Raw genomic sequence first — 23,071 nt, 5'->3', positions numbered from 1 at the left:
TAATACTTTTTAAAATTTTTCTTTCAATTTGTTGCCGTCTTCTTCAAAACTTGGGACATTTTGAATCTACCCCCTTAAAAGGTTAATTTTTGCTGCTTTTAATCCATTTTCATCTACCAAAAACGTTAATTTTATAATTTTTTCCAGTTGTCTACCAAAGTACGGTTTCTCAAACTCATCACTATTGACACTTTGAGCCAGATAATTGTTTTCGGTGGGAGAGTTCATGCATTACAGAATGTTAACATCAACCCTTGACTCTATTAGATGCCACTTGTGACAACCAAAAATGTCTACACACATTGCCAAATATCGCTTAAGGCACAAACTGCCTCTGGTTGAGGACCACTGACCTAAAGACAGATAAAAGGCAACTACCCTTGTCAACCTCAGGTTAAACTTAAACACAAAGCATGTAAACAAAACATCAGACCACACCACTCTTGTGCACGTGCATGTATGACAAGAAACCTATGGAAATAATTTTTACACTCATATACTTATTTTTATACTTATTACCTATATAATCCTACGTCGATCAACACAGAAGACTACATTTATAATTACATCCTTTTTTTAATTTTTATTTATTTTGCGGGGGGAGAGGGGGCAGAGAGAGATGGAAACAAAGATCTGAGGCGGGCTCTGTGCTAACAGCAGAGAGCCCAACACGGGGCTCAAACCCACAAACCATGATCATGACCTGAGCTGAAGTCGGACGCTTCACCGACTGAGCCACACAGGTGCCCCTATAGTTTATTTTTAAAAGACATAGGAGGAAGTAAAAGTTCATGAAATCAAAACAGAATCTGACAAATTTTAGCAAGAAACTAGAGTCAATTTACAACACAGCACAGCAGTGATTCCCTACACACTTCCTAAGTGTGTTGATGTGCAAAGTGCTTTCGGTACCAAATGGTAGGCTAATGATTAGAAATTAGAAATGGTAAGAAATGATTAGAAAGCAGCCATGTTAGCTACATCACCATTTACCCATAAATACTAACCACACTGCAGTTACTGTTTGCTGAAATACACTTCTTCTCGTCACACCACTGGCACCCGTTTGTATTGGCAGTGCAGCTGGCACAATCCGCGTATCTGTAACATCTGTCATCAGGAGCAGCTGCGACGCAAATGGGAGACAAACACATCAGGATGAGAAAGGAAATGTCACACTTCTCAATTCACACATTTTTAATGTTTAAGAATCACTAAGACTTTTTACAACATAAATATGGCCATCACCATCAAAATAACTTCTTCAACATGAAGGTAACTTTGTAGTTTAATTGTATTTACAAGTTTTGAGATACCTGCCACTGTCATTTTAATTATTCAATCCACCAAGATCCTACAGCCATTTAAAATTTATCCATTATGGAGGAGGAAAAAGACTTACAGGTATTTTACTAGAAAAAAGCATTACTAACATTTAAAAGAAACATTATAATAAATACACATTGTTTATCATTCTTCATAAAGATATTTAGAGACATCTGAGTTATCACAGACTAACAAAACTTTCTAATGTATTAGAAAATACATTGCTAATTATACCATGAAAAAATGCATAAAACCCCACCCATCTGAAGAAAACTGGACAATTTTTATCCAAATCATTTATTCATAAATATTTACTAGTAATGTTTTGCATTTTATTTATTTATTCAATAGTTTATAAAAAGTATTAAACTAAAACATTAGTCATCAAAATTCTAGAAAATCTTTGAGATCTGTGCTTGGCTTGGCAATATTAAAGAAGAAAAAAACTACCAAATACAGAATAAATTATTTCACTTTATTTCTTAGAAACACAGTATTTTAATTTTTTTTTAAATGTTTGTTCATTTTTTGAGACAGAGCGTAAGAGGAGGAGGGGCAGAGAGAGAGGGAGACACGGAATCTGAAGCAGGCTCCAGGCTCTGAGCTGTCAACACAGAGCCCGACACAGGGCTTGAACCCAGAAACTATGAGATCATGACCTGAGCTGAAGTCGGCGCTTAACTGACTGAGCTACCTACGCACCCCAATAACACAATATTTCTTAGAGTATACTTTATTTATTTTTTAACGTTTATTTATTTTTGAGAGAGAGAGAAAGAGAGAGAGACAGATCATGAGCAGGGGAGGGTCAGAGAGAAATGGAGACACAGAATCTGAAGTAGGCTCCAAGCTCTGAGCTGTCAGCACAGAGCCAGACACGGGGCTCGAACTCACAACTGCGAGATCATGACCTGAGCCAAGGTCAAGAGCCAGATGCTTAACTGGTTGGAGCTACCCAGGCACCCCAGTTTTCAGCATTTTAAGGCACATGAACTCGACAAGAAGCATGGTGGGGAAGATGGGCACCTATGTAACTAACTCCAACACTAGCCTGAGAGCTGTGTTAAGGCAGCAATGTAAAGGAAGTCCAGGTGGGCAAAGGGAAGGGAAATGTTTATCCCACTGAAACAATTCATGAAGGAGGTTGCCACTTTTTTTAATATTTATTCATCTTTGAAAGACAGAGACAGAGCATGAGTGGGGGAGCGGCAGAGAGAGAAGGAGACACAGAATCCAAAGCAGGCTCCAGGCTCTGAGCTGTCAGCACAGAGCCTGACCCGGGGCTCGAGCTCACCGACTGTGAGATCATGACCTGAGCCAAAGTTGGACGTTTGACTGAGCCAGCCAAGTGCCCCAGAAAGAGTATACTTTAAAACATTTTTTACTTATATTTAAATAGTACATACATATATATGACCAGGTTACTCATAAAATTTTATATGTGTAATAATACATATAGAATTAAAAAGAGAAATCTAAAAAGGGCTAATAAAAAAATTAAATTATTAAGCACTGATACATTCAAACATGAAAATTCTTAATTAAAGGATTATGAATTTTTAATTTCTAAAAGCTATAGGTACTTTTTTTGGAAATAGAAATTATCTTTTTTTTGTTTGTTTTTATAATTTATTTTATTTTTTTAAATTTACATCCAAGTTAGCATATAGTGCAAAAATGATTTCAGGAGTAGATTCCTTAATGCCCCTTACCCATTTAGCCCATCTGGTTGTTCTCTATATTTAAGAGTCTCTTATGTTTACAACCCCCTCTCCATTTTAAGTTATAAGTAATGCTTATAAGCAAAATGCATTACAACTTCTAGCCAAGTAAAGAAGCTTTATGCCAGAGGGGAGGGAAAAAAAAAAAAACTTTACCTGTTTTAGGAGGGCATTTTGCTCTAAGGATATTATTAGTATTCCCAGATTCCCAAGATTCACAGTGATTTTTATTCCAAATACATTTTATTCCTGGACCAGCATTCTTACAAAGTTCTTCATCTCTGAAAGCCTTGCAGTTTGGAGGCTTGTAAACAAGGATATCATTAAGGAGTACACTAGAAAATCCTCCAAATATATACATGGACCTATTAAAAAAACAGAATATTAAAGAAAACTCTAATGAATTAGTTTCAAAAATAAATTTAAGTATACATTTTGCATTTCATCATGGAAGCAATTTTTTTAGAAATAGAAAGTGCTATACATGGATAAGATACGCTTTAGAACTGCTATCTACAATTATAATTTTTGAATACTGACAATGAATTTAGATATTAGGTACAGAGTCTTTCTTACAGTGTTTTACCATCCTCTTATAAAATAGTAGGACCAAGAGTAAAATAATCAAAAAGATATTCAAAATTTTAATTTGGAAAGGAAAATCCAGACAATTATTAAATTAATTCAACTACCAGTGACAAAGAAGTTTGACATGCCTTCAAAAGAGCATAATTTTAACTTCAATTAATTTAATTTCAATATTATTAACATAATAAATGGAAAAAGATCAGAAAATACTTCAGTAGTATCTTTTATTACTTAGAAAGTAAAATAAAAGTCAATATAACACAATATTTCAACAAAGAAGGGTGGGGTGTTATGTGTAAACTCTGAATTTCATTTGTTACTATTCTGAAAGCTAACTGATACCAATTACAGAGTTTGATTGTGGTTAACTTCTACCTGCTTTTAGTATCATATTGAAGAAGTTTTACAAAATTAGAGTAAGGTGGTGATAAAATGAACTTACGAGAATGTCATTATGAATTACAAATTTTAAGCTAATGAATGAGCTGGCATAGTTTCCTGCCACATTACCAAATTTTGCTATAGAAATAGAAAAATAATACTAACCTAAAGGAAGAAAGTAACTTAATGCTCGTCCCATCCCAAATCTCAAGGGATATAAAGATAGTAAATCCCAGAGAGGTAAAGGGACTTGTCAAAAATCATGCATTTAATGACAGAACTAAAATGAGAATCTAATTCTTCTCCCTTTCCTTGTCAAAAGCCATGCATTTAATGACAGAACTAAAATGAGAACCTAATTCTTCACCCTTTCCTTGCTCTCCTTGTTAGAAATATGGGGCTATCCTTTCTGCCATTTTAGTTTGATCTTTTTAAAAGGAGTCATTCATTGTCTGATCTCTACTAAAAGGAAAGAGGGCAGGATGGATTTTTTTAAAAGTATCTGAAGTTTTATCTCAGCACTCTTTCTTCGCTCCCCTTTCCCTTAAATATATTTGAACACAAAAGAATAAAGGATATGGTTAACAAACCAAAATGTATTCCATGATAGACTAGGGAGACCTAATGCCATTAAGTACAAATAATAGTTCCTTTTAAATAGTAACAGAATATGTGGATAGTATGACTGATAAATATATGCCTTTTACCCATTAATGACAACTGCAGAGTGTCCAAATCTGTTGACATCTCTATGAAGATTTGGTTTCGGTAATATTTTCCATTCATCACAAGCTAGAAAAAAAGAGAATGGCAAAAAAAAAAATGAAATAAAACAATAAATTAAGACAAATACTATAAAATAATCATTGGCCAAACTAAAGACACAATAATTACAATTAGGAAGCCTTTCATTAATTTGCCATGACCTACAATTTAGTATCATAACTCAACTAACATCATTCCTTAAGTAAAAATAACTTCTACATAAAATTCCCACAAATAAATTTAAGTGTATGAGAACAGCAAAACTGAAAGGAAAGAATGAGGTTAACTTTACATTGGAGGATAATTCCAAAGACATATCTTCATTAAGCAAACCGAGGTTCATATAGTAAATTACATGAACTGTCAATACTAAATAAACCTATTAGAAAGTTAAATTACTAAATCAAATTGTATATGCATGCCTATTACAAAATTAAATGAAATATATAATATTCAGTGAAATGCCTAAAAACAGAATCATCAAAAGAAAATATTTAAATCATTTCAACCATCTGATATTTCAAAATAATAGTGTTCATTTTATGTAAAATAAAGTAACTTCTGTTGCAAAAAATAGGAAAAAAACCTAAATAATTCATGAGCTATATAAAAAATATGGGAAAATGGTTAAAGAAAACTGTGTATTATTTCAATATAACCTAGCCTCAAGCTAACATAGCTTTTGAGATGTTAAGTGATTCCGTTTTCAGTGACATTCTCGGGACAGTGTTTTAGATTTCATCTTCTTAGACATGACATATCTAAAGGCAGACATTGATATTTAATAAAAGTACATACATGTAAAAAGCTTTTAAAAACAAATTTTATTTTTAGGTAGCGTAGAAGCCTTTTTGGAACAAGAAAATAAAATACAGTTAGTTGTAAAAGTTAAAGTTGTAATAAATTGTTTTCCTATTTATGTAATTATGTCTATAACACTAGGATTAAAAGAATAATTTGGTTTTATTTTAATGTTACTACTAATTAAGATCAAAGAAGTTAGAAAAAACAAAATCAAAGTTTAGAAAATGAAACTAGAAGACTAAGAGCAATAACCTACATCTTGAATTGTATGTCCCAAAGTCTATTCCAAAGAACATAAATCCTCCCCACAAAAGAGGGTATTCTTTAGTTTGTATAATCTGTCTATAGTTCACAAAATACATCTGCCTATTATATACTCTCAAAAGACAAAGTAGACATAGAGATGTCTAACTATACCTAACACAGTGTTTTCCCAATATTATATCCACAGAAGCACTTTTCATGTAATACTTTTCACATTAATATTCCCAAGAGCCAATGCTCCCGATATCACATTTTGGGAAATACTATTAAAGAGGCCCATATATAGGATTAATATTCTGCCAATTTTACATGTTCATTTAAGAAGGATGCTTACATGTGTATAGTACTATAAAACTTCCAAAGTGCATTCATGTACATAATTTAAAATTATCTTTATAAGAATCCAGTGAAGTTGACTGAGCAAGTATTATAAGTTGGAAATGAAAAATTCGATCTAGGAAAAGTTAAGCAATTTGCTTAAGGCCCAGTTGATTACCTCTGATTTTCTATAAATTATGTCTACAAATACTTGATATTTAAAAGTGTACTTGTAGCAAATTCTGAAAGATTGCTCCCATTTGGAAAGAAAGGGTGACCTGTAAAATGCACAGGCTTTCAGAAAGAAAGAGATGGAAATGTTAGAGACAGCTAATAAGTTAGGACAGATAGATTTCAATAATTCCACCCAACCCCAACACTCGCGCGCACATGCACAGACACACATACACACACAGCAAGTGATTTACAAATTGTATTATTTGTAGAATTCCAACAACAGAATTAGAAACCTGAATATGCTTCAAAGAAATGAAACAAAAAAGAGTCAGATCAGAGAGAAAGACTGCCAGATACTAGTTTGTAACAAAAATCTTCAAAGAAGAATCTTTAAGATCATTTGGAAGCATCTGGAGTGTAGAAAATAAAGTGACCCAACAATCTGAGCTTACCTATATCTAAAGGATAAGTAGGGGCGCCTATGTGGCTCAGTTGGTTAAGCATCTGACTTTGGCTCAGGTCATGATCTCGTGGTTGTGAGTTCAAGCCCCCTGTGGGGGCTCTGCGCTGACACCTCAGAGCCTGGAGCCTGCTTCAGATTCTGTGTCTCCCTCCCTTTCTGCCTCTCCATCCCTCCCTCCTTCCTCCTCCTTCTTCTTCTTCATTTTAACCATGCTATGGCATTCCATATTATGATTATACCAAAACACATTTGTCCTTTTAAAGGTCATATAGACTTTTTCTTTTTCAGATTTTTTCCTACCACAAGTCATGTTGGTTTTGGCTCACTGTTACACGTGTTTTCTTTTGCACGTTTTGAGAGTTTCTCCAGGTAGACTTCTAAAAGGAAAATTACTAAGTTTAAACAAAGATACAAGTGCAATTTTACTAGGTTTTGCCAATTTACTCCCCAAAGTAGGTGCACTGACTCAAATTCACACCACCAGTGCATGGTGACTCTTCTTATCACATTTTTTCCGTTATGTATCTCTCTCAGACTTTTAAATTTTTACTAATCAGATGATGGTTTCATTTTTTTTCTAGTTACTGGTGAGATGGAGCATCTTTTCTTTCACATTAATAGGTCATTTGTTTTCACTCTTCTATAAAATCACTGTTCAAGCCTTTGCCCATTTTTCTATTTGAGTTTTGTTCTGGGTTTTTTAATAAATATTTTATTTTTAAATAATCTCTATACCCAGCATGGGGCTCGAGCTTATAACCCCAAGATCAAGAGATGCATGCTCTTCCAACTGAACCAGCTCAGGTGCTCCAAGATTTTTGTTTTTTAAATAATTTTAACAATTCTTTATTAAATGTTCTAAATATAAATCCTTTGTTGATTATATGCACTAATATATACTCTCCTCTGGCTGTGATTCGCCTTTCCATGTAGTTTATGGAGTCTGATTTTACAAAAGTGTATATATAAACTAGGTCAAATTTACCATTTCTTCATGATTTATTCTTTTTATTCTTAACTCAAGATTTTACAGATAATCTCCAATTTTCTTCTAAAGGTTGGATGCACAGTTTCTCTTTTACCATTTTGATCTTCAATCCATTTGGAATTTATTTTCAAATATATTCCAGGGATCTAGTTTAATCTTTCCCACATATCATATTTCCCAGATCTTTCTATGTATTAACATATACCAATCTTCCCAGAACCATTATTTTAACATTTACGCCTGACCCACTAATTTGTGACTTACCTAGTTTCTGTACTGCTGTATTATGTTCTTATTTTGCTTGTTTTTAACCAAAGATATGAATATGCAAACGATAACGTCAAATAATCCCACAAGGTTTATCACAAAAACTCTCATGCTCATATCTTCCCAATGTCTACTCCTGAATCACAGAGGTAAGTACTTTGAATTCTAAATAAAAAACTAGACAATACGTTTTTATATTTATCTTCTTATTCTAAATGGCATACTTGGTTCTTAATTTCAGATAAACTGACTTTCTTCTTAGAAAGATGAAGATTTAACTCTTATGCAGACAAATACATACATACATCCCACTCCCTCCATCCTCCTCGCATACTTACAATTTTATTTAGACCAATATTCAGGATTTATTACATATTATGCACAGATGAGCCATGCAGCATATTATAATTACATTTTATTCTTAAACAACCTTTTATTTTCCCTGCAAATTATTTTTTTGGCTTAGGTTTCTACATATCTGCTGCTAATTCATCCTCAACTCTTTCCTAGATGTGTATACCTTTTTGCAATATTTCCTAATACAGCAAGCTATCTAGCAGTTTCATTTACTTTTTGAAGACATCCCTACTAAAACTCCATCTTTCTTCTCCAATTCAAACTTATCTACAGGGCTGCTGCATTATCCTAATGATTCTCTGCACATTTCCTCTCTATTAACTCTATTTCTTGAATTTGAATTTTTGTCAATTTTTATGTTTGTTTAATCAAATTCATCAATAGGAGACATCATTCTATAGCTTCCAGAGAAAGTGTACATCGGAAATAAATTTTTGAGGTGCTATAATTCTGAAAGTGATTTTATTCCACTGTAATACTTATATGATTATTTGATTGTGCTTGGAACTCTAACTTGGAAAGCATTTTCAGATATTGAAGGTATTATTCTCCTATCATCAGGCTTCTGGTTTTGCTTTTGTAACACCCTATACCACTGAATCCCACAACTTTTTAGGACTATTTCTTTTCTCTGTATATAAGCTTTTAGGATCTTCTTTCAATCTCCACTTTTTATGATGGGTTTTGCTGTCAGTCTGTTCTGGGGCTTCATGAAATCTTTCATTCTGAAAACTCATGGACTTGGAGCTTGGATATTTTTCTTGAATTATTCATTTGATAATTTCCTTCTCATCTAAAATTTTCTGTTTTTTATTTTTGCCACCCCCAATTAATCAGACGGCAAGTTTTCTGGAATAATCATTTAAATTTTTTATCTTTTATCCTATCTTACATCTGTCCTTTGTTCATAATACTTTTGGAGCACTCTCCATTTTATCTTAAAATCTGTAAATTTGTTAGACTAATTTTAATTTCAAAAGTCCATTTTTTGTTTTCTGAATGATCTATTTTTAAAAGTCACATTTTTACTTCATAAACGTAACATCTTCTCCTTCCAGTATTGTATCAATTTCCTTTGATTTACTTTTTTGTAAATACCTATATAGGTATTTTGAAAATACCTATTTGTTTGGTATTTTCATCAGATTTAACAGCTTTTTGCAAATGTCTAAATGATAACTCACTGCCCTTCCAAATTTAAGAGTGAAGCAAAACAAAACTGTTTGGAAATTTTGTGCTTGGCCAAGACATATTGTTGACTGCTGGAATACTTTTTGTTTGTTTATTGACATATAACTGATACACAACACTAAGTTTACAGTGTACAACTTAATGACTTGACATATGTGTATATAGAGAGAGAGACAGAGTGAAATGATTAAACAGTTAGTTTATTAAACATCTATCATCTCACATAGATACCAAAAAAAAGGTATTTTCTTTCCTTAAGAACTCTTAAGATTTACTCTCTTAACAACTTTCATATATGAAAAAGGGATCGAACCCCCCAACCTCAAGATCGTTAGGAGGCAAAGTAAGATGCTCAACCAGTTGAGCCACCCAGGCACACCGTATAGGTTTTTAATCAAACTTTGTTTCAGGCCCACAAGCATACCCCATTTTCAAAAACACTGAAAACTAAAAAAAAAAAAAAAAAAAAAAAAAAAAAAAAAGACATAGCATATGAGAGATAAACAACTCCAACGCCAATCCCAAAGAAATGGAAAGAGTACTGAGAGCTTGTCCAAGACTATGAAACAGTGCGATTTAACTGACCGGACCACATATCTACTGATCAAATCACATAAATGGGCAAGGTTCAAAACTCAAAAGCATGTGGCTTCCAGTTTTACCCATTGAATTTCTTCTTATTAAGGTAATACTTGCTTGCATATTTAAAAAGTGAACATCTCAATATACTAACCATGCTAAAGATTAGGGAGTTGTTCTGACTGTTCTCTAAACCATATTTTTTTCATAAGAGTGTATCTTGAAAAAAAGAACCAAGAGTAAAAGATTAATTAACTTGGGTATTTCAATCTAAAGGAAGGAAGACGAAGAATTCATCAAATGCTCTTAACTAAGAATAGAAAAAATATGTAAAATTTGGGTTAATAGATTTAGATAAGACTGAGGAAAAAGGATCATCACTAGTTTAAGTAATCCAACTTAGATGTAATGAAGACCCAATAACACAACAACAAATATATATAAATAATATAAATAATATATAAATAAATATATAATAATATAAATACATTAATAATAAATAGATATAATAAATAGATTATATTTATAATGTATATTTATTTATAATATAAATAATAAATATATCATAATATAAATAAATATATATATAAATATATATATATGGATATAAAACTGAATAAGACTGAATTCCTGCCCTCAAAGAATAACAATAGGACATGATAAGTATTAACAGACATATATAAAGAGTGCCAAGGGAGCCCCCTCCAAAGAAAAGAAAAGCACATAGTTGTTTCTAATAGTTAACTGTTTTTAAAAGTGACTATGATAACATTATATAAAATTCACTGAAGAATACATAAAACCTTTATAGTGTTTTTAAATGGGTAAAATTTCATACAATAAATTGTCAGGACCTTTTACTTAATAAAAATAATATGCTAAATGCTTATCAACGCTATGTAATATTTAATTCTGAAAACAACTCTTAGGAGTAAATATTTTTGTCACCATGTCATAAAGAAACAGTCTGTAGATTTGGTAACTTCCTTAAAGTCATTAAAAGGCAAAGTCAGTATTCAAAACCAGATCTTAATTACTGCATTATACTGCCTCACTACATCATCAAAATATCCTTTTTAATATAAACATTACTTTCATTAAAGAAAAATAAAACAATAGTTTTAAAGTACACAAGTCCCTGCAGAAGAGAACCAATACAGTACAGTATTAATATTTTAATTATACATGAGAATAATTAAATCAGACTAATAATAATGAAACAAAATTCTACTTGGAGAAGTTTGTTGCCTTTTAACATATATGGTAGTAAAAGGTGAAGGCTTTACTTATTACTATCTGCAAGACATCACTTTCAATTATACCAAAAGTTATATACATTGGTGTTATTTAACAAATCCAGTACTCTTCCTTCAGGCCCATTGTAAAATTAAAGTCCCACATTTCCTAGAAGTTGGATGTGATAATATGACTTGCCTTAGCCAACAAAATGCAAGTTAAAGTGACACTTTTATTTCTGGATGGAACCACTGAATTACGAATGAAAGACAAACCAGTTTCATCCTGGATCCCTAAGTGATGACAATAAGCTAATCTCTCCTGCCAACCAACACTAGCCACGTATCATGAGTGAAAAATTAACTTTCATTGGTCTTAATCTTCTGAAAGTTACAGATCTATGGCGGGCATGGATATGAGATATCTAGATCATTCAAGGAAGGAACTCTTATCTGTGTTGCTGGGACTGCTGTCAGTGAACAGTCGTCAGCTGCAAGCTACTTCAGCAATTGCCTTAGCTACCTTTGGGCCACTTCACTCAAGACCTCATCAATTCAAGGACGACCCACATGCAATTGATGATCAACGTGGGTCTTTAAAAGGTCCTGTCACTTCATCCCAACATACAACAACTACGACCAACAATTTTACTTCCAAAGATCCTTGTGTGGTTGACTAAGGTTATCTGTCTAGCATCAAAACTCAACTTTACCCTTTGTCAAATCCTGCCTTCTCCCCCTACCTCTTCCAAAGGCATTGATCTTAAGGGTTCTCTCAATGAACATCATGAATACTAAACTCTATCTCAGAGTCTGCTTCCCAGAGAACCCAAACTATGATAGTTGGTACCTGGAGTGATGTAAGAAAAGCAGAAAATAAAATGGAGTTTATGAGCTAAATCACATACTACCAGGCTACCAATGAAAAACCCATCACCGGTGATACGTGTAACACAAAAAGCCGTTGGCACAAGATGGCCATACCATAATTTACCATACCAGTGGTAAATAAGGAAGGTATGCCAAAGAAAAGAATACTCTAGCAAGTGTGAAGTATTAGATGTTTGAAAACAGTTAACTACTAATACACTAAAATTGCATGTCTACTGCTTAGCCCTGCTGAGCTCTAGAAAGAGATCACAAAAGGCTGGGAAAGCCAGAGGGCCTCCTTAGTACTATATACCATTTATAGAGGCTGCCAAATATAGAAGGTCTGCAAATTAAAGAAGGTTTAATTTCAAAGTCAAGGCCCTGCTAGGAAAAGAATAAGGCCCTGACTCATGGGATGGGGACATCTGAATTGACACTCCTGAGAATCTACCCAAATTTTAATTTCCTGAACATCTGAGACTTCAAATGTGGTCCACTCTACCCTACGTTCATAGATAGTACTCAGCCTTGCTTGAACACAACGCAGGCTTCTCTCCAGCAAGAAGTGTGCTCCAGCTCAGAATCTGTTCACACCTTCCCTATTGGTCACTGAGCCAATAATATTGGCTTAGCATAATTCAGCCAAGTACATGCTGCAACTGCTATGGAAAGAAAGGGACTATGCCCCAAAGTATCTGTAAGACCTAGACAGCAAATATTGGCCGAAGTTGGGGAAATACACATACTACTAGGTAATAAGTGGAGATCGATCAAAGAGGCCAGGACCTTATATTGGATTAGGGAGAGTTTACTGATTTAAAAGCACTCTCCCAAGATGCAGGATTTATGACTTAACAAGGACCCTAGGAGATGGTGTGAGCTTACCATTAAAATAACCCTTGAAAGGCAACCTACAGAATTATTATATATCTGACCATATATCTTATCATATATCTGATAAGGTGTTAACATACAAAAATATACAAAGAATTCACAGAACTCAGTAGCAAAAAGAAACCTGATTTAAAAAACGGACAGAGTAACTCAACAGATATTTTTCCAAAGAAGACATTCAAATGGCCAACAAGTACATGAAAAGGTGCCCAATATCACTGATTATCAGGGAAAAGCAAATCAGAACCGCAATAAGCTATCATGTCACACATGTTAGAATGGCTGTCACCAAAAAGACTAAAGATATCACATGTTGATAAGAACATGAAGAAAAGGAGACCCTGTGCATTGTTGGTGGGGATGTTAATTTGTACTGCCACTGTTCCTCAAACAGGAAGTTCCTTAAAATATTAAAAATAAAACTACCATATGATCCAGGAATCCACTTATGAATATATCCAAAGAAAAAACAGGATCTCAAAGAGATACCTGCACTCCCATGTTCACTGCAGCATTATTCACAGTAGCCAAGTATGGAAACAATAAAAGTATTCATGAATGGATAAAGAAGATGTGGCATATCTATACATTTATGTATGTGTGTGTATATATGTGTGTGTGTCTGTGTGTGTATATATATATATATATGTGTGTGTGTATATACATATATATTTATGTATATATATATATTTGCATATGTGTGTATACACATACAAAATGTGTATTCTATACAAAATGGAATACTATTCTGCCATAAGAAAGAAATTCTGCCCTGAAATTGTGCTAAATGAAATAAGCCAGATAGAGAAAGACAAATACTACATGGTATTTTTCTTTACATGTGGAATCTAAAAAAAAAAAAAAAGTCAAGCTCATGAAAACAGAGTTAAAAAGTGTCTGCCAAGGTGCCAAGGACTGGGGGATAGGAGAAATGAGGAGAGGCTGGTAATAGGATATAAATTTTCAGTTATAAAATGAACCAAGTATGAGGATTTGATGTATAACATGGTTACTATAGTTGATAGCACAGTATTACATAACTGAAATTTGCTGAAAGAATAAAACTTACTCTAGAAAGTATGCCAAATTAAAAAAATAAAAAGAAAAGAAAAAAATCTGTGAGCTTCTGGATGCACTAATTAAACTATATAGGAGGATTGGCATTGAGGAGGGCTCCTGCTGGGATAAGCACTGAGTGCTGTATGGAAACCAATTTGACAATAAATTATATATAAAAATAAATATATAAATATAATATAAATATAAATTCAGAGTTTGGGGAAAAAAACAAGAACTCATTTTTAAAAAATAAACAAAATGTGAAATTAAAAAAAAAACTACATAGGAGGAATCCTTTCAAATGTATATGTATACCAAATCATTACAGCATACACGTTGTATATATTACAATTTTATTTGCCAATTATATCTCAAAAAAGCTAAAAAAGAAAAAGAAGATTCCTAGAGACATGAAAAAATACAGCCCTTGCTAAGTAAAATCAAAATGCTAGAACTGCCATAGAAACGAGTAAAGGCAAGGGATAAAAAGTCCATAAACGTGGGCATTCTTAGTCCATATACTAAGTCATGCCAGAAAATCTACCAAGTCATTATATTTATGGAAAGAGACAGCAGGTATGCCATTTGCCAAAGCCATGAAGAATGGAATGGAGAAAGGGACACTAGAATCAGTAAGAATGTGCTGGCTCTTCTCCACAGGCCAAAGCTGATGGTAGGAGAAACCGCAACAGAAATGAACTCACTGATGGAGACAATAGAGCCCAACCGGTGACACTTAACCATCAAAATCCAATCCAAGTAGAGGGCAATATTTGTAGTAAGCAGCAAAGTTGGGAGTGTCGGTCAAGACTAACTTATTGAAAATTAGGAAGATATTTAATAGAATGCAGCATCCCTAGAAGCAAAATAGGCAGCCAGACAGTAGGACAGTAGGACACTACTACCTAACTTATATCAACAGAAGAAATCAAGGATGGATGATCAGGAGGCTCATGGTAGATGCTGCAATAAAATGTCACAACTTATTGCTAAGTTTCTGGAGTTGAGCTATTTTTGAACTCCAGATTTGATATATTTAAAATCCTGGTACCTAAAAGGAACAACCCTATGATACCACGGCAAGTGTTCATGGTAATAATTCCCCTATTTCTTCATCAAAGGCACCCATGGTCATTTCTTTGAGTAAACTTAACCTAGGGGGAAAGGCAACACAAACATTTCAAGTACTTTTGGACACAGGTCTGAGTTAGCACTGACACCCATAGATATAAAATGTCATCAGGGCCTCTCTTTATAATAGGGATATATGGCAATGAGATAATTAATGATATCCTGGCCAAGGTCCTGTTCAAAATGAGTCACTACATCTGCAGACCTATGCAGTGGTCATGCCCTGCATGTTTCTGGCAAACGGCACAACACTGACATTGGGTCCTTGATTATCACAGTGGAAAAGATCAAGTGGAAACTTCTGAAACAACTACCCCCTGGATAATATATCTTAAAGTAATGTTACATTCCAGGGAGTGTGGGTGGCAGGAATTAGTATTACCCTGAAGAATCTAAAGAATGCAGGGATAATGGACCCCATCAAATCTCCATTCAAATCACCAGTCTAGGCTCCACAAACTAAACAAAGCCTGGGAGATGACAAGAGCCTACTAGTAAGTCGTAGCCCAAATTGCAGGCACTATGCAAAATGCATCTCTTTGCAAAATGGCCATTTTTAGCAAATGTGTTCTTTGCTAACACTATCAAAAAAAGGATTAAAAACAGTTTGCTTTTATATGGAATAGAAAATAGTATACATTCACAATTTTGCCTCAGGATCAGTCTCCCTCCTTTTGTCATAACACGGTCAGAATACATTTGGTCCTATTGGACATCTTGCAGAACGTTACATTGTTCCACTACCTTAATGACATCATTCTAACTGTGCCAGATGAGTAGGAATGACTCAGACAATGGAGGCCTTGTTAAGACATATATGCTTCAAGGGGTGGGAGATAAAATCTATAAAGATTCAGATTTCATATTAGTAAAATATTTAGGGATCCAGTGGTCAAGAACATTCTAAGACAGCTCATCTGAACTGAAAGACCAATTACTACATCTTGCAACTCCCGAGAAAGGCAGAAAACAAACCATCTGGTAGGTCTCTTTGGATTCTGAAGGTAGCGTATTTCAGTCCTGGAAATACTACTCCAACCCACATACTGAACAACATGAAAGGCTGCCAGCTGTGAGTACATGCTAGGGTAGGGAACAGCTCTGCTATAAGTTCACCTACACAGGTACACAGCCCTGAAGTTAAGGTTGCATGATCCAATACAATTATGGCTATTGGTGGTGGCACTGTTGGAAAAAGTAGCACATGAAAATACAGAAAGTTCCAGGGAGCAAATCCCAATGCAGACCCCATACACATGTCAAAGGCCATGCCATCCATGGTGGAAAAATTTATACTCATTTCTGCCACATTATTTGGCCCTGGTAGAGATGGAGTCGGTGACATGGGTTATCAAGTGACCATGTGTTCAGAGTTTCATATCATGAGCTGGCTCTTTTACCAAGAATAGTAAGAACATAAAAATGGAAGTGGCACCCAAGATCAAGCATGAGCAAAATCACGATGCACAAACAATGTGCATGAACCGGTAGCTCAGACCCCATTTTACCTACAAGTGTTACACCAACACCTGTTATCTTACAACCGTGGTCATATGAAGAATCCTCTATGCCCAGATACCAAGAGGAGAAAAATGCAAATATTTCAGCCTGATATGTGAACACAAGTCAAAAGTAGACATCACATAGACAGCCTCACTTCGGAGTGACCTTGAAAAACAGTGAAAAAGGAAAAAACCTCCCAAGTGGGCAGGCCTTTGAGGCAGTGTGTTCATCCACACCGTATCCAAAGAGAAATGGCCCAAAAGCAGTAAACAGTGGCCTAGCTGACAGGTCAGCAGCCCAGAAAAAAATATCAAAAGATCAGAAAGAAGGAGGCTCTGGAGTGAACATGAGCATGGATATATTTGAATGAGCACAAAATGTAAAGAACTCTGTGACATCAATTAAAGGCATCAGAGAGCATCTAACATGGAAGAGACAATAAACAATAGACAAACAACTAATACAGCTAACATCAGTTAGTCTCCGTTACAGAACACCTCAGTGCTAGCATACTAGCATGAATACACTAGCCATGGCAGAAAGATGGGAGGTCATGTAGAAAGGCAATTGCCTGGGCTTCTCTAAACAAAGCTGATCTTGCAGACATTACTGGCAAATATCCATCCTGACAGCAAGATATCAACTCTGGGCTCTAGATAAAACCATTCCCCAAGAACACCAACTATATATATACTTAGCAACAAGTTGACTACATTGGGACCCTTCCACCCTAGTTGAACCAACAATTCATTATGACAAGAAGAGATAAATATTCTGAGTATCACTTTGCTTTCCCAACCACATGGTCTTAACCTGAAAATTATGAAGTGTTTGATCAAGCAGCATGGGATCCTATGTTATCAAACAAAATACAGGAATGAGGTCATAACCATGTGATACATGGTCATACAACACAATGTGATGGGTTTTTGGATAGGCACAATTGAAGCACCAGGATGCAGGATAAACCTTGGAATTAAGCAACTTTAAATGGTCCTCTGTCCCCAGTAGGAAGAATACACAGGTCCAGGAACCCAAAGAGTGAAAGCCACTCCTAGTGGCCTCACTTTCAGTGATACAGTTGAGTAGCTTGTGCTTCTTATTCTGGAAATCTGGACTCTGCAGGATTAGAGATTTTATTCCCCAAAGGAGAAATACTCTGGCAGGGGCCACAGCAATATCCCATTGAACTACAAGCTATAGTGCCACTTTGGTATTTCAGGGTCCTTGTGTCAAGGGACCAGAAAGCAGGCAAAAAAGGAGTCATCCTATTGGCAAGGATAATTGGCTTTGATTGTCAAAGGGAAGTAGGACCGAGGTTACAAAATGAGGGCAGGGGAATAGGTTTCATACACAGGTGATCCACTTAGGTGTTTTGTGGTATCCTCTCACCAAGGGTGATGGTAAATGGGCAAGTTCAATACCCACAGTAGAAGATATATGATGATCAAGGACTCAAATACCCAAGGGTAAGGGTCCGGGTCAAGACACAGAGATCAGAAGAGATTCCAACTGAGGATAAGGGATATTTAGAAAGAATACTGGAGGGGGACATGACGAGTATCAATTGCAGCCCTGAGACCAGCTGCAAAAGCCAAAGCAATAATCTAAGTTTCCCTGTTAAGAATGGGTCACTGAAATGGTAGAGGAGCTCAAGGAATGAAATATATATTGGCAAATATATTTGAAAGTAAACTGAGTAGCTCAAAGAATGAACTGTGATGAAAAGTCCTAACAAAGGACAACTCTGATGGACATTTCAACTCCAGAGTTCCCCTGGGATTGGATGTGGCCTTCCCTTAAAGTCTGCTTGACTTTTCCTTCTGTCTAATCCTGCTTCAGCCTCCTCCTTTTCACAGCTGTTCATCTCAATGAACTAATAAGCACCCTGAACACTAAACTCAGTCTCCGAATGTGCTTTCCAGAGAACCCAAACTGACAGGACTGTTTGTTGCCACAGTATAACCTAACCTATACTGACTGATACAATACAATAAATGTGAGGTTTCCTCTGCCGTTTCTTAAAATTGCTGGCAAGTCGTTTTAATTCATAAAACCATGTAGGAATAACCGAATTTAACTTTCAAGCTTATGAAAAGCTTGTTGAGGTAAGCAACTTTCGCACTTATAGACATCTTCATGTTTGCTGATGCTTGCCCAACACGCCAGGACTTGTCAAGAGAATGAGAAAAGAAACAGATAGAAGCAGTTGTTACAAACAGACCCTCTACTTATCCCTTCCAGCTTCCTCAATAACTACAAAACAGAATGTTCAGCTGTATGAATTCTGTTGCTGATTTTTCACATTCTTGATCAGGATTCACAATAAAACACATATTAGTTTTCTTGTAAGATGTAGAAGTTCTCAAATGCCTTAAAGCTCAATGTTTAATATAATTTGTTTACATGTACTCTATTCCCATTCTTACACCGAAAAGTCTGTTATGTTGTTAATCTGACTACAATCTATAACTGTTATGTCTTACCAAGACATTGTTTTTCCAGGGCACTCAGGTCATTATCACTTTATAAACAGTTCAAGTCTACACAAATGAAAGCAAAACCCACATGGCTACTGACATCATGAAAACTGACAGAAATACTATTCCATGCCAACAGAGAAGCCATACAGGACTAACAACCAAAGTAAAATATACTCTCTAGAATATAGATATAAAAAAACTTATACTGCAAGGTACTAAGTATTTATTTACAAACTATATACTCAATACACAGAAGATCAAGAAATTAGAGTTATCAGTCTCTCAAACCCGCATTTCAGCAGTCAGCACACTGTACTACTGGAATTATCTACCTATGAGAGGCCACATACTTACATTAAGAACTTATGCTGAAATTCAGAGACTGGTTTATTTTATCAATGATGCATAATATATTACAGGTGGAAAATGAATATTCATTAGCTAATTCTCCTATATATATTCATGCTTTTCAAGAAAATATGTATCTGTAATACTTTAAGAACACATCTTAAAGATTCTTTTAATAATCCACTTGAAATGCCAGTTGAAAAGTCAGTATTCATATTACTAAAAAGAACACACAGATTGTGTATAGAAGACTCAAAACTAAATGGATAGGGGGTAAAACTTCTATTAATGGTTTGTATACTTTTATAATAGAAAATATTGTAGAAAAATTATAATAGAAAATAGTGCCAAAAATGTTTTCCCACCTGCCCCTTAAACGATGGTGCTTCACTGGGTTTTTCCCCCATTAGGTCAAAACTCCTCTTTTTTTTTTTTTTTTTTAATTTTTTTTTTTCAACGTTTATTTATTTTTGGGACAGAGAGAGAGACAGAGCATGAACGGGGGAGGGGCAGAGAGAGAGAGGGAGACACAGAATCGGAAACAGGCTCCAGCCTCTGAGCCATCAGCCCAGAGCCCGACGCGGGTCTCGAACTCACGGCCGCGAAATCGTGACCTGGCTGAAGTCGGACGCTTAACCGACTGTGCCACCCAGGCGCCCCAAAACTCCTCTTAATGTAAAAGGTGCACACTTTTCCTAGGTTATCTAATTCATACCCACAGTTTCACTCAGGATTTCGTCCCCTGACATTCACTCAATAACCATGTATTTAGTTTCTTATTCTCTGTCAGGAAAAGTGCGTATCACTATTTGACTCTCAATCTTAATTGATTTTATGGTTTTAATATACATTGATATTTCCTGTTGGCTTCCATAAATAGTCTTGATGTAATAAATGATATTTATAGATTCCTTGATAATGAATCATACATGAATTCCTAGAATAACTACTACTTGGTCATAATTTAATACACTTTTGAAACACTGTTGAGTTCTATTTGCTAACAATTTCTTTTAAATTTTGATTCTATATTCATGACTGCTTTCCCCTGCCTTTCTTCCCCTGGGATTTTGTTAAGGCATTTGAAAACTTCTCTTCAACTTTATATTTATTACAAGAATCTTTATTCAGCAATTTTTGCATTTAAAACAATCTCTCAGAATGCTAGTAGATCTGGTAAGAGAAATGGAGATTTATTGTTCATTATTCCTTTCTTTCTCCTTGATTTTCTATCCAGAGGTTGCTACTTTCTGATTAATTTGTTGGAGAGGGGAGGCACAATAAAATTCAAATAGACTTTACAAATCTGATTAGCTCTAAATCTCCTAATAAAACTAATTCTGAGTGTCTTGCTACATTAACAAATATTATTTGCCTTTTTCCCAATTAAAGATCATTCAGATTTTTTTCTTGTTAAATCAGGGAAAAAGTCAGTACCAAATTATAGGGTAGATTCAAAAGAAATCTGAGCTTAGGCTTGGGTTCAAATTCTGCATATACAATCTTATGACCTATGCGAGTTTGGGTTTAAACATGCTAAATTAGTTTCTTCTCTATCAATGAACACAGTAATAGATACTACACAGATGTTATTAGGTGTTATCAGCATTATATTATAAAGCATTTGTTAAATGCCAAGCACCATAGGAAACATTTGACAAATATTCTCCCTTTTCTCAAAATGAAGTCACTTCTTCCTTTACTTACTGGACTCTTTCTTAAAAAGAAGAAGCTACTATTTCCTCTATGTAATAGTAAATTATACAAAGAAAAAGAACCCCTTGAGCAAAAAATACAGTAAAGTTAAATACAGTAGTTGGCTAAATTCAGTGAAAAAAATGTGTGAATAATTCTAAGAGGTTTTCTGATGGACAAAGAGAGTTCTTTCAGGTGGCCAGGCAAAGCATGCTGCTTTCACCAAGAAGAGCCCTAAGAACTTAACAAATGCCATAGAGAGATGTTGATTAACAAAGATATGAATAAAATAACTTCCAGAAAATGAAAATAGCTTTAAACATAAAGAGCAAGCAAGTTGGAATTTTTATCGTTTTGCTGAAGTGTTCAAAAAATTAAATAATTAGAGGGGCGCCTGGGTGGCTCAGTCGGTTAAGCGTCCGACTTCAGCTCAGGTCATGATCTCACGGTTGGTGAGTTCGAGCCCTGTGTCGGGCTCTGTGCTGACAGCTCAGAGCCTGGAGCCTGCTTCAGATTCTGTGTCTCCCTCTCTCTCTGCTCCTACACCACTCACGCTCTCTCAAAGATGAATAAATGTTTAAAAAAATTTTTAATAGATGTTTTAATTTAAGTATGATTTTTAATGAAATTATAGGACTTATAAAATTATACCCATTGTACACTCACATACACACGCACACACACTCTACAGGGGTGTACAAAAATATGCATGCTATGCTGTGTAAACTAGTCAAGTGATTTTTAAGTGTACAGTGAATTATAACTTTAGTGTGCTTTAACTATGTGGTTAACTATATACATTTTCACACATTACCAATTAAAATATTACTTCTGCAAATATGAAATTACTTTTCAGTTTTGTTTACTGAGTTTGTTTTTAAATAATTATGTACAAAGAAATTAACATCATAAGTGAAACTGCCACGCTCAAAAAAATTATTTTTAAAACTCTTATTATTGGAGCACCTGGCTGGCTCACTCAGTAGAGCACATGACTCCTGATCTCAGGGTTGTGAGTTCAAGCCACACACTGGATGTAGAGCTTACTTAAAAAAATAAAATAAAATTTTGAAAACTCTTATTATTTTAATCTGATTTAAAGTTTCAGCTTCAGTTTCGGTATATCTGCTTTCTGCAATATATATTTCTAATAGAAATCCTACTCCCTCTCCTATTCTTAAGTAATCTAACCTAGGAAATCACATTTTTATGTTTCTACTATCTTTTTGAGAAAAAAATATGATCAGTGTATCTCTGAGTTGTCCTTCATCTTGTTTCAGAATTCTATACATTTTCTTAACCGCTGGGTAAATTTTCTTATTGAAGAATAACAACTACCATTTGTAATTAAAAGCATCACAATTATATGTTAGGCCTACCAAAAACTCTTGTAATAGCTATTCATATGATGATTCTGAAATATTATCTCAAAATCCAGTTCGATTTCAAGGTATGTTTCAATTCATGACAATCTCCCACTTACAAGTGTTGAAATCCCCAGTCAAACCACCTACTGATACTTTACAGATGTGAAAAACAAACTAACAAACAACCTGATGCCTTTTTCCTACTGACCCTAGAAGACTAACTAGTAGGATAATGTGGAGTTTGTACAGCCAAAGAGTTTCAAAGTATAAATGTCTAGTAACATGAGATAAACATGA

General features: G+C 34.7%; 1 protein-coding gene across 2 annotated transcripts in view; it reads right to left on the bottom strand.

The window, feature by feature from the left end:
• The window catches only part of ATRNL1 (attractin like 1), a 754,994-nt gene that overhangs the window by 602,906 nt on the left and 129,017 nt on the right, over positions 1–23,071 (bottom strand). For both annotated transcript variants that reach the window (XM_027063193.2, XM_053207126.1), the window contains exons 11-13: positions 4,724–4,808; positions 3,204–3,412; positions 1,008–1,126 (exon numbers count right to left, since the gene is read on the bottom strand). In XM_027063193.2, coding sequence (XP_026918994.2) covers positions 1,008–1,126; positions 3,204–3,412; positions 4,724–4,808 — 413 coding nt within the window. The remainder of the gene's footprint in view (positions 1–1,007; positions 1,127–3,203; positions 3,413–4,723; positions 4,809–23,071) is intronic.

Source organism: Acinonyx jubatus, chromosome D2 (genome assembly GCF_027475565.1).
Source record: "Acinonyx jubatus isolate Ajub_Pintada_27869175 chromosome D2, VMU_Ajub_asm_v1.0, whole genome shotgun sequence".
NCBI classification, from domain to species: Eukaryota; Metazoa; Chordata; class Mammalia; order Carnivora; family Felidae; genus Acinonyx; species Acinonyx jubatus.
Note: the sequence above shows the minus strand (reverse complement) of the source record. Positions and strands in the feature narration are given on the sequence as shown.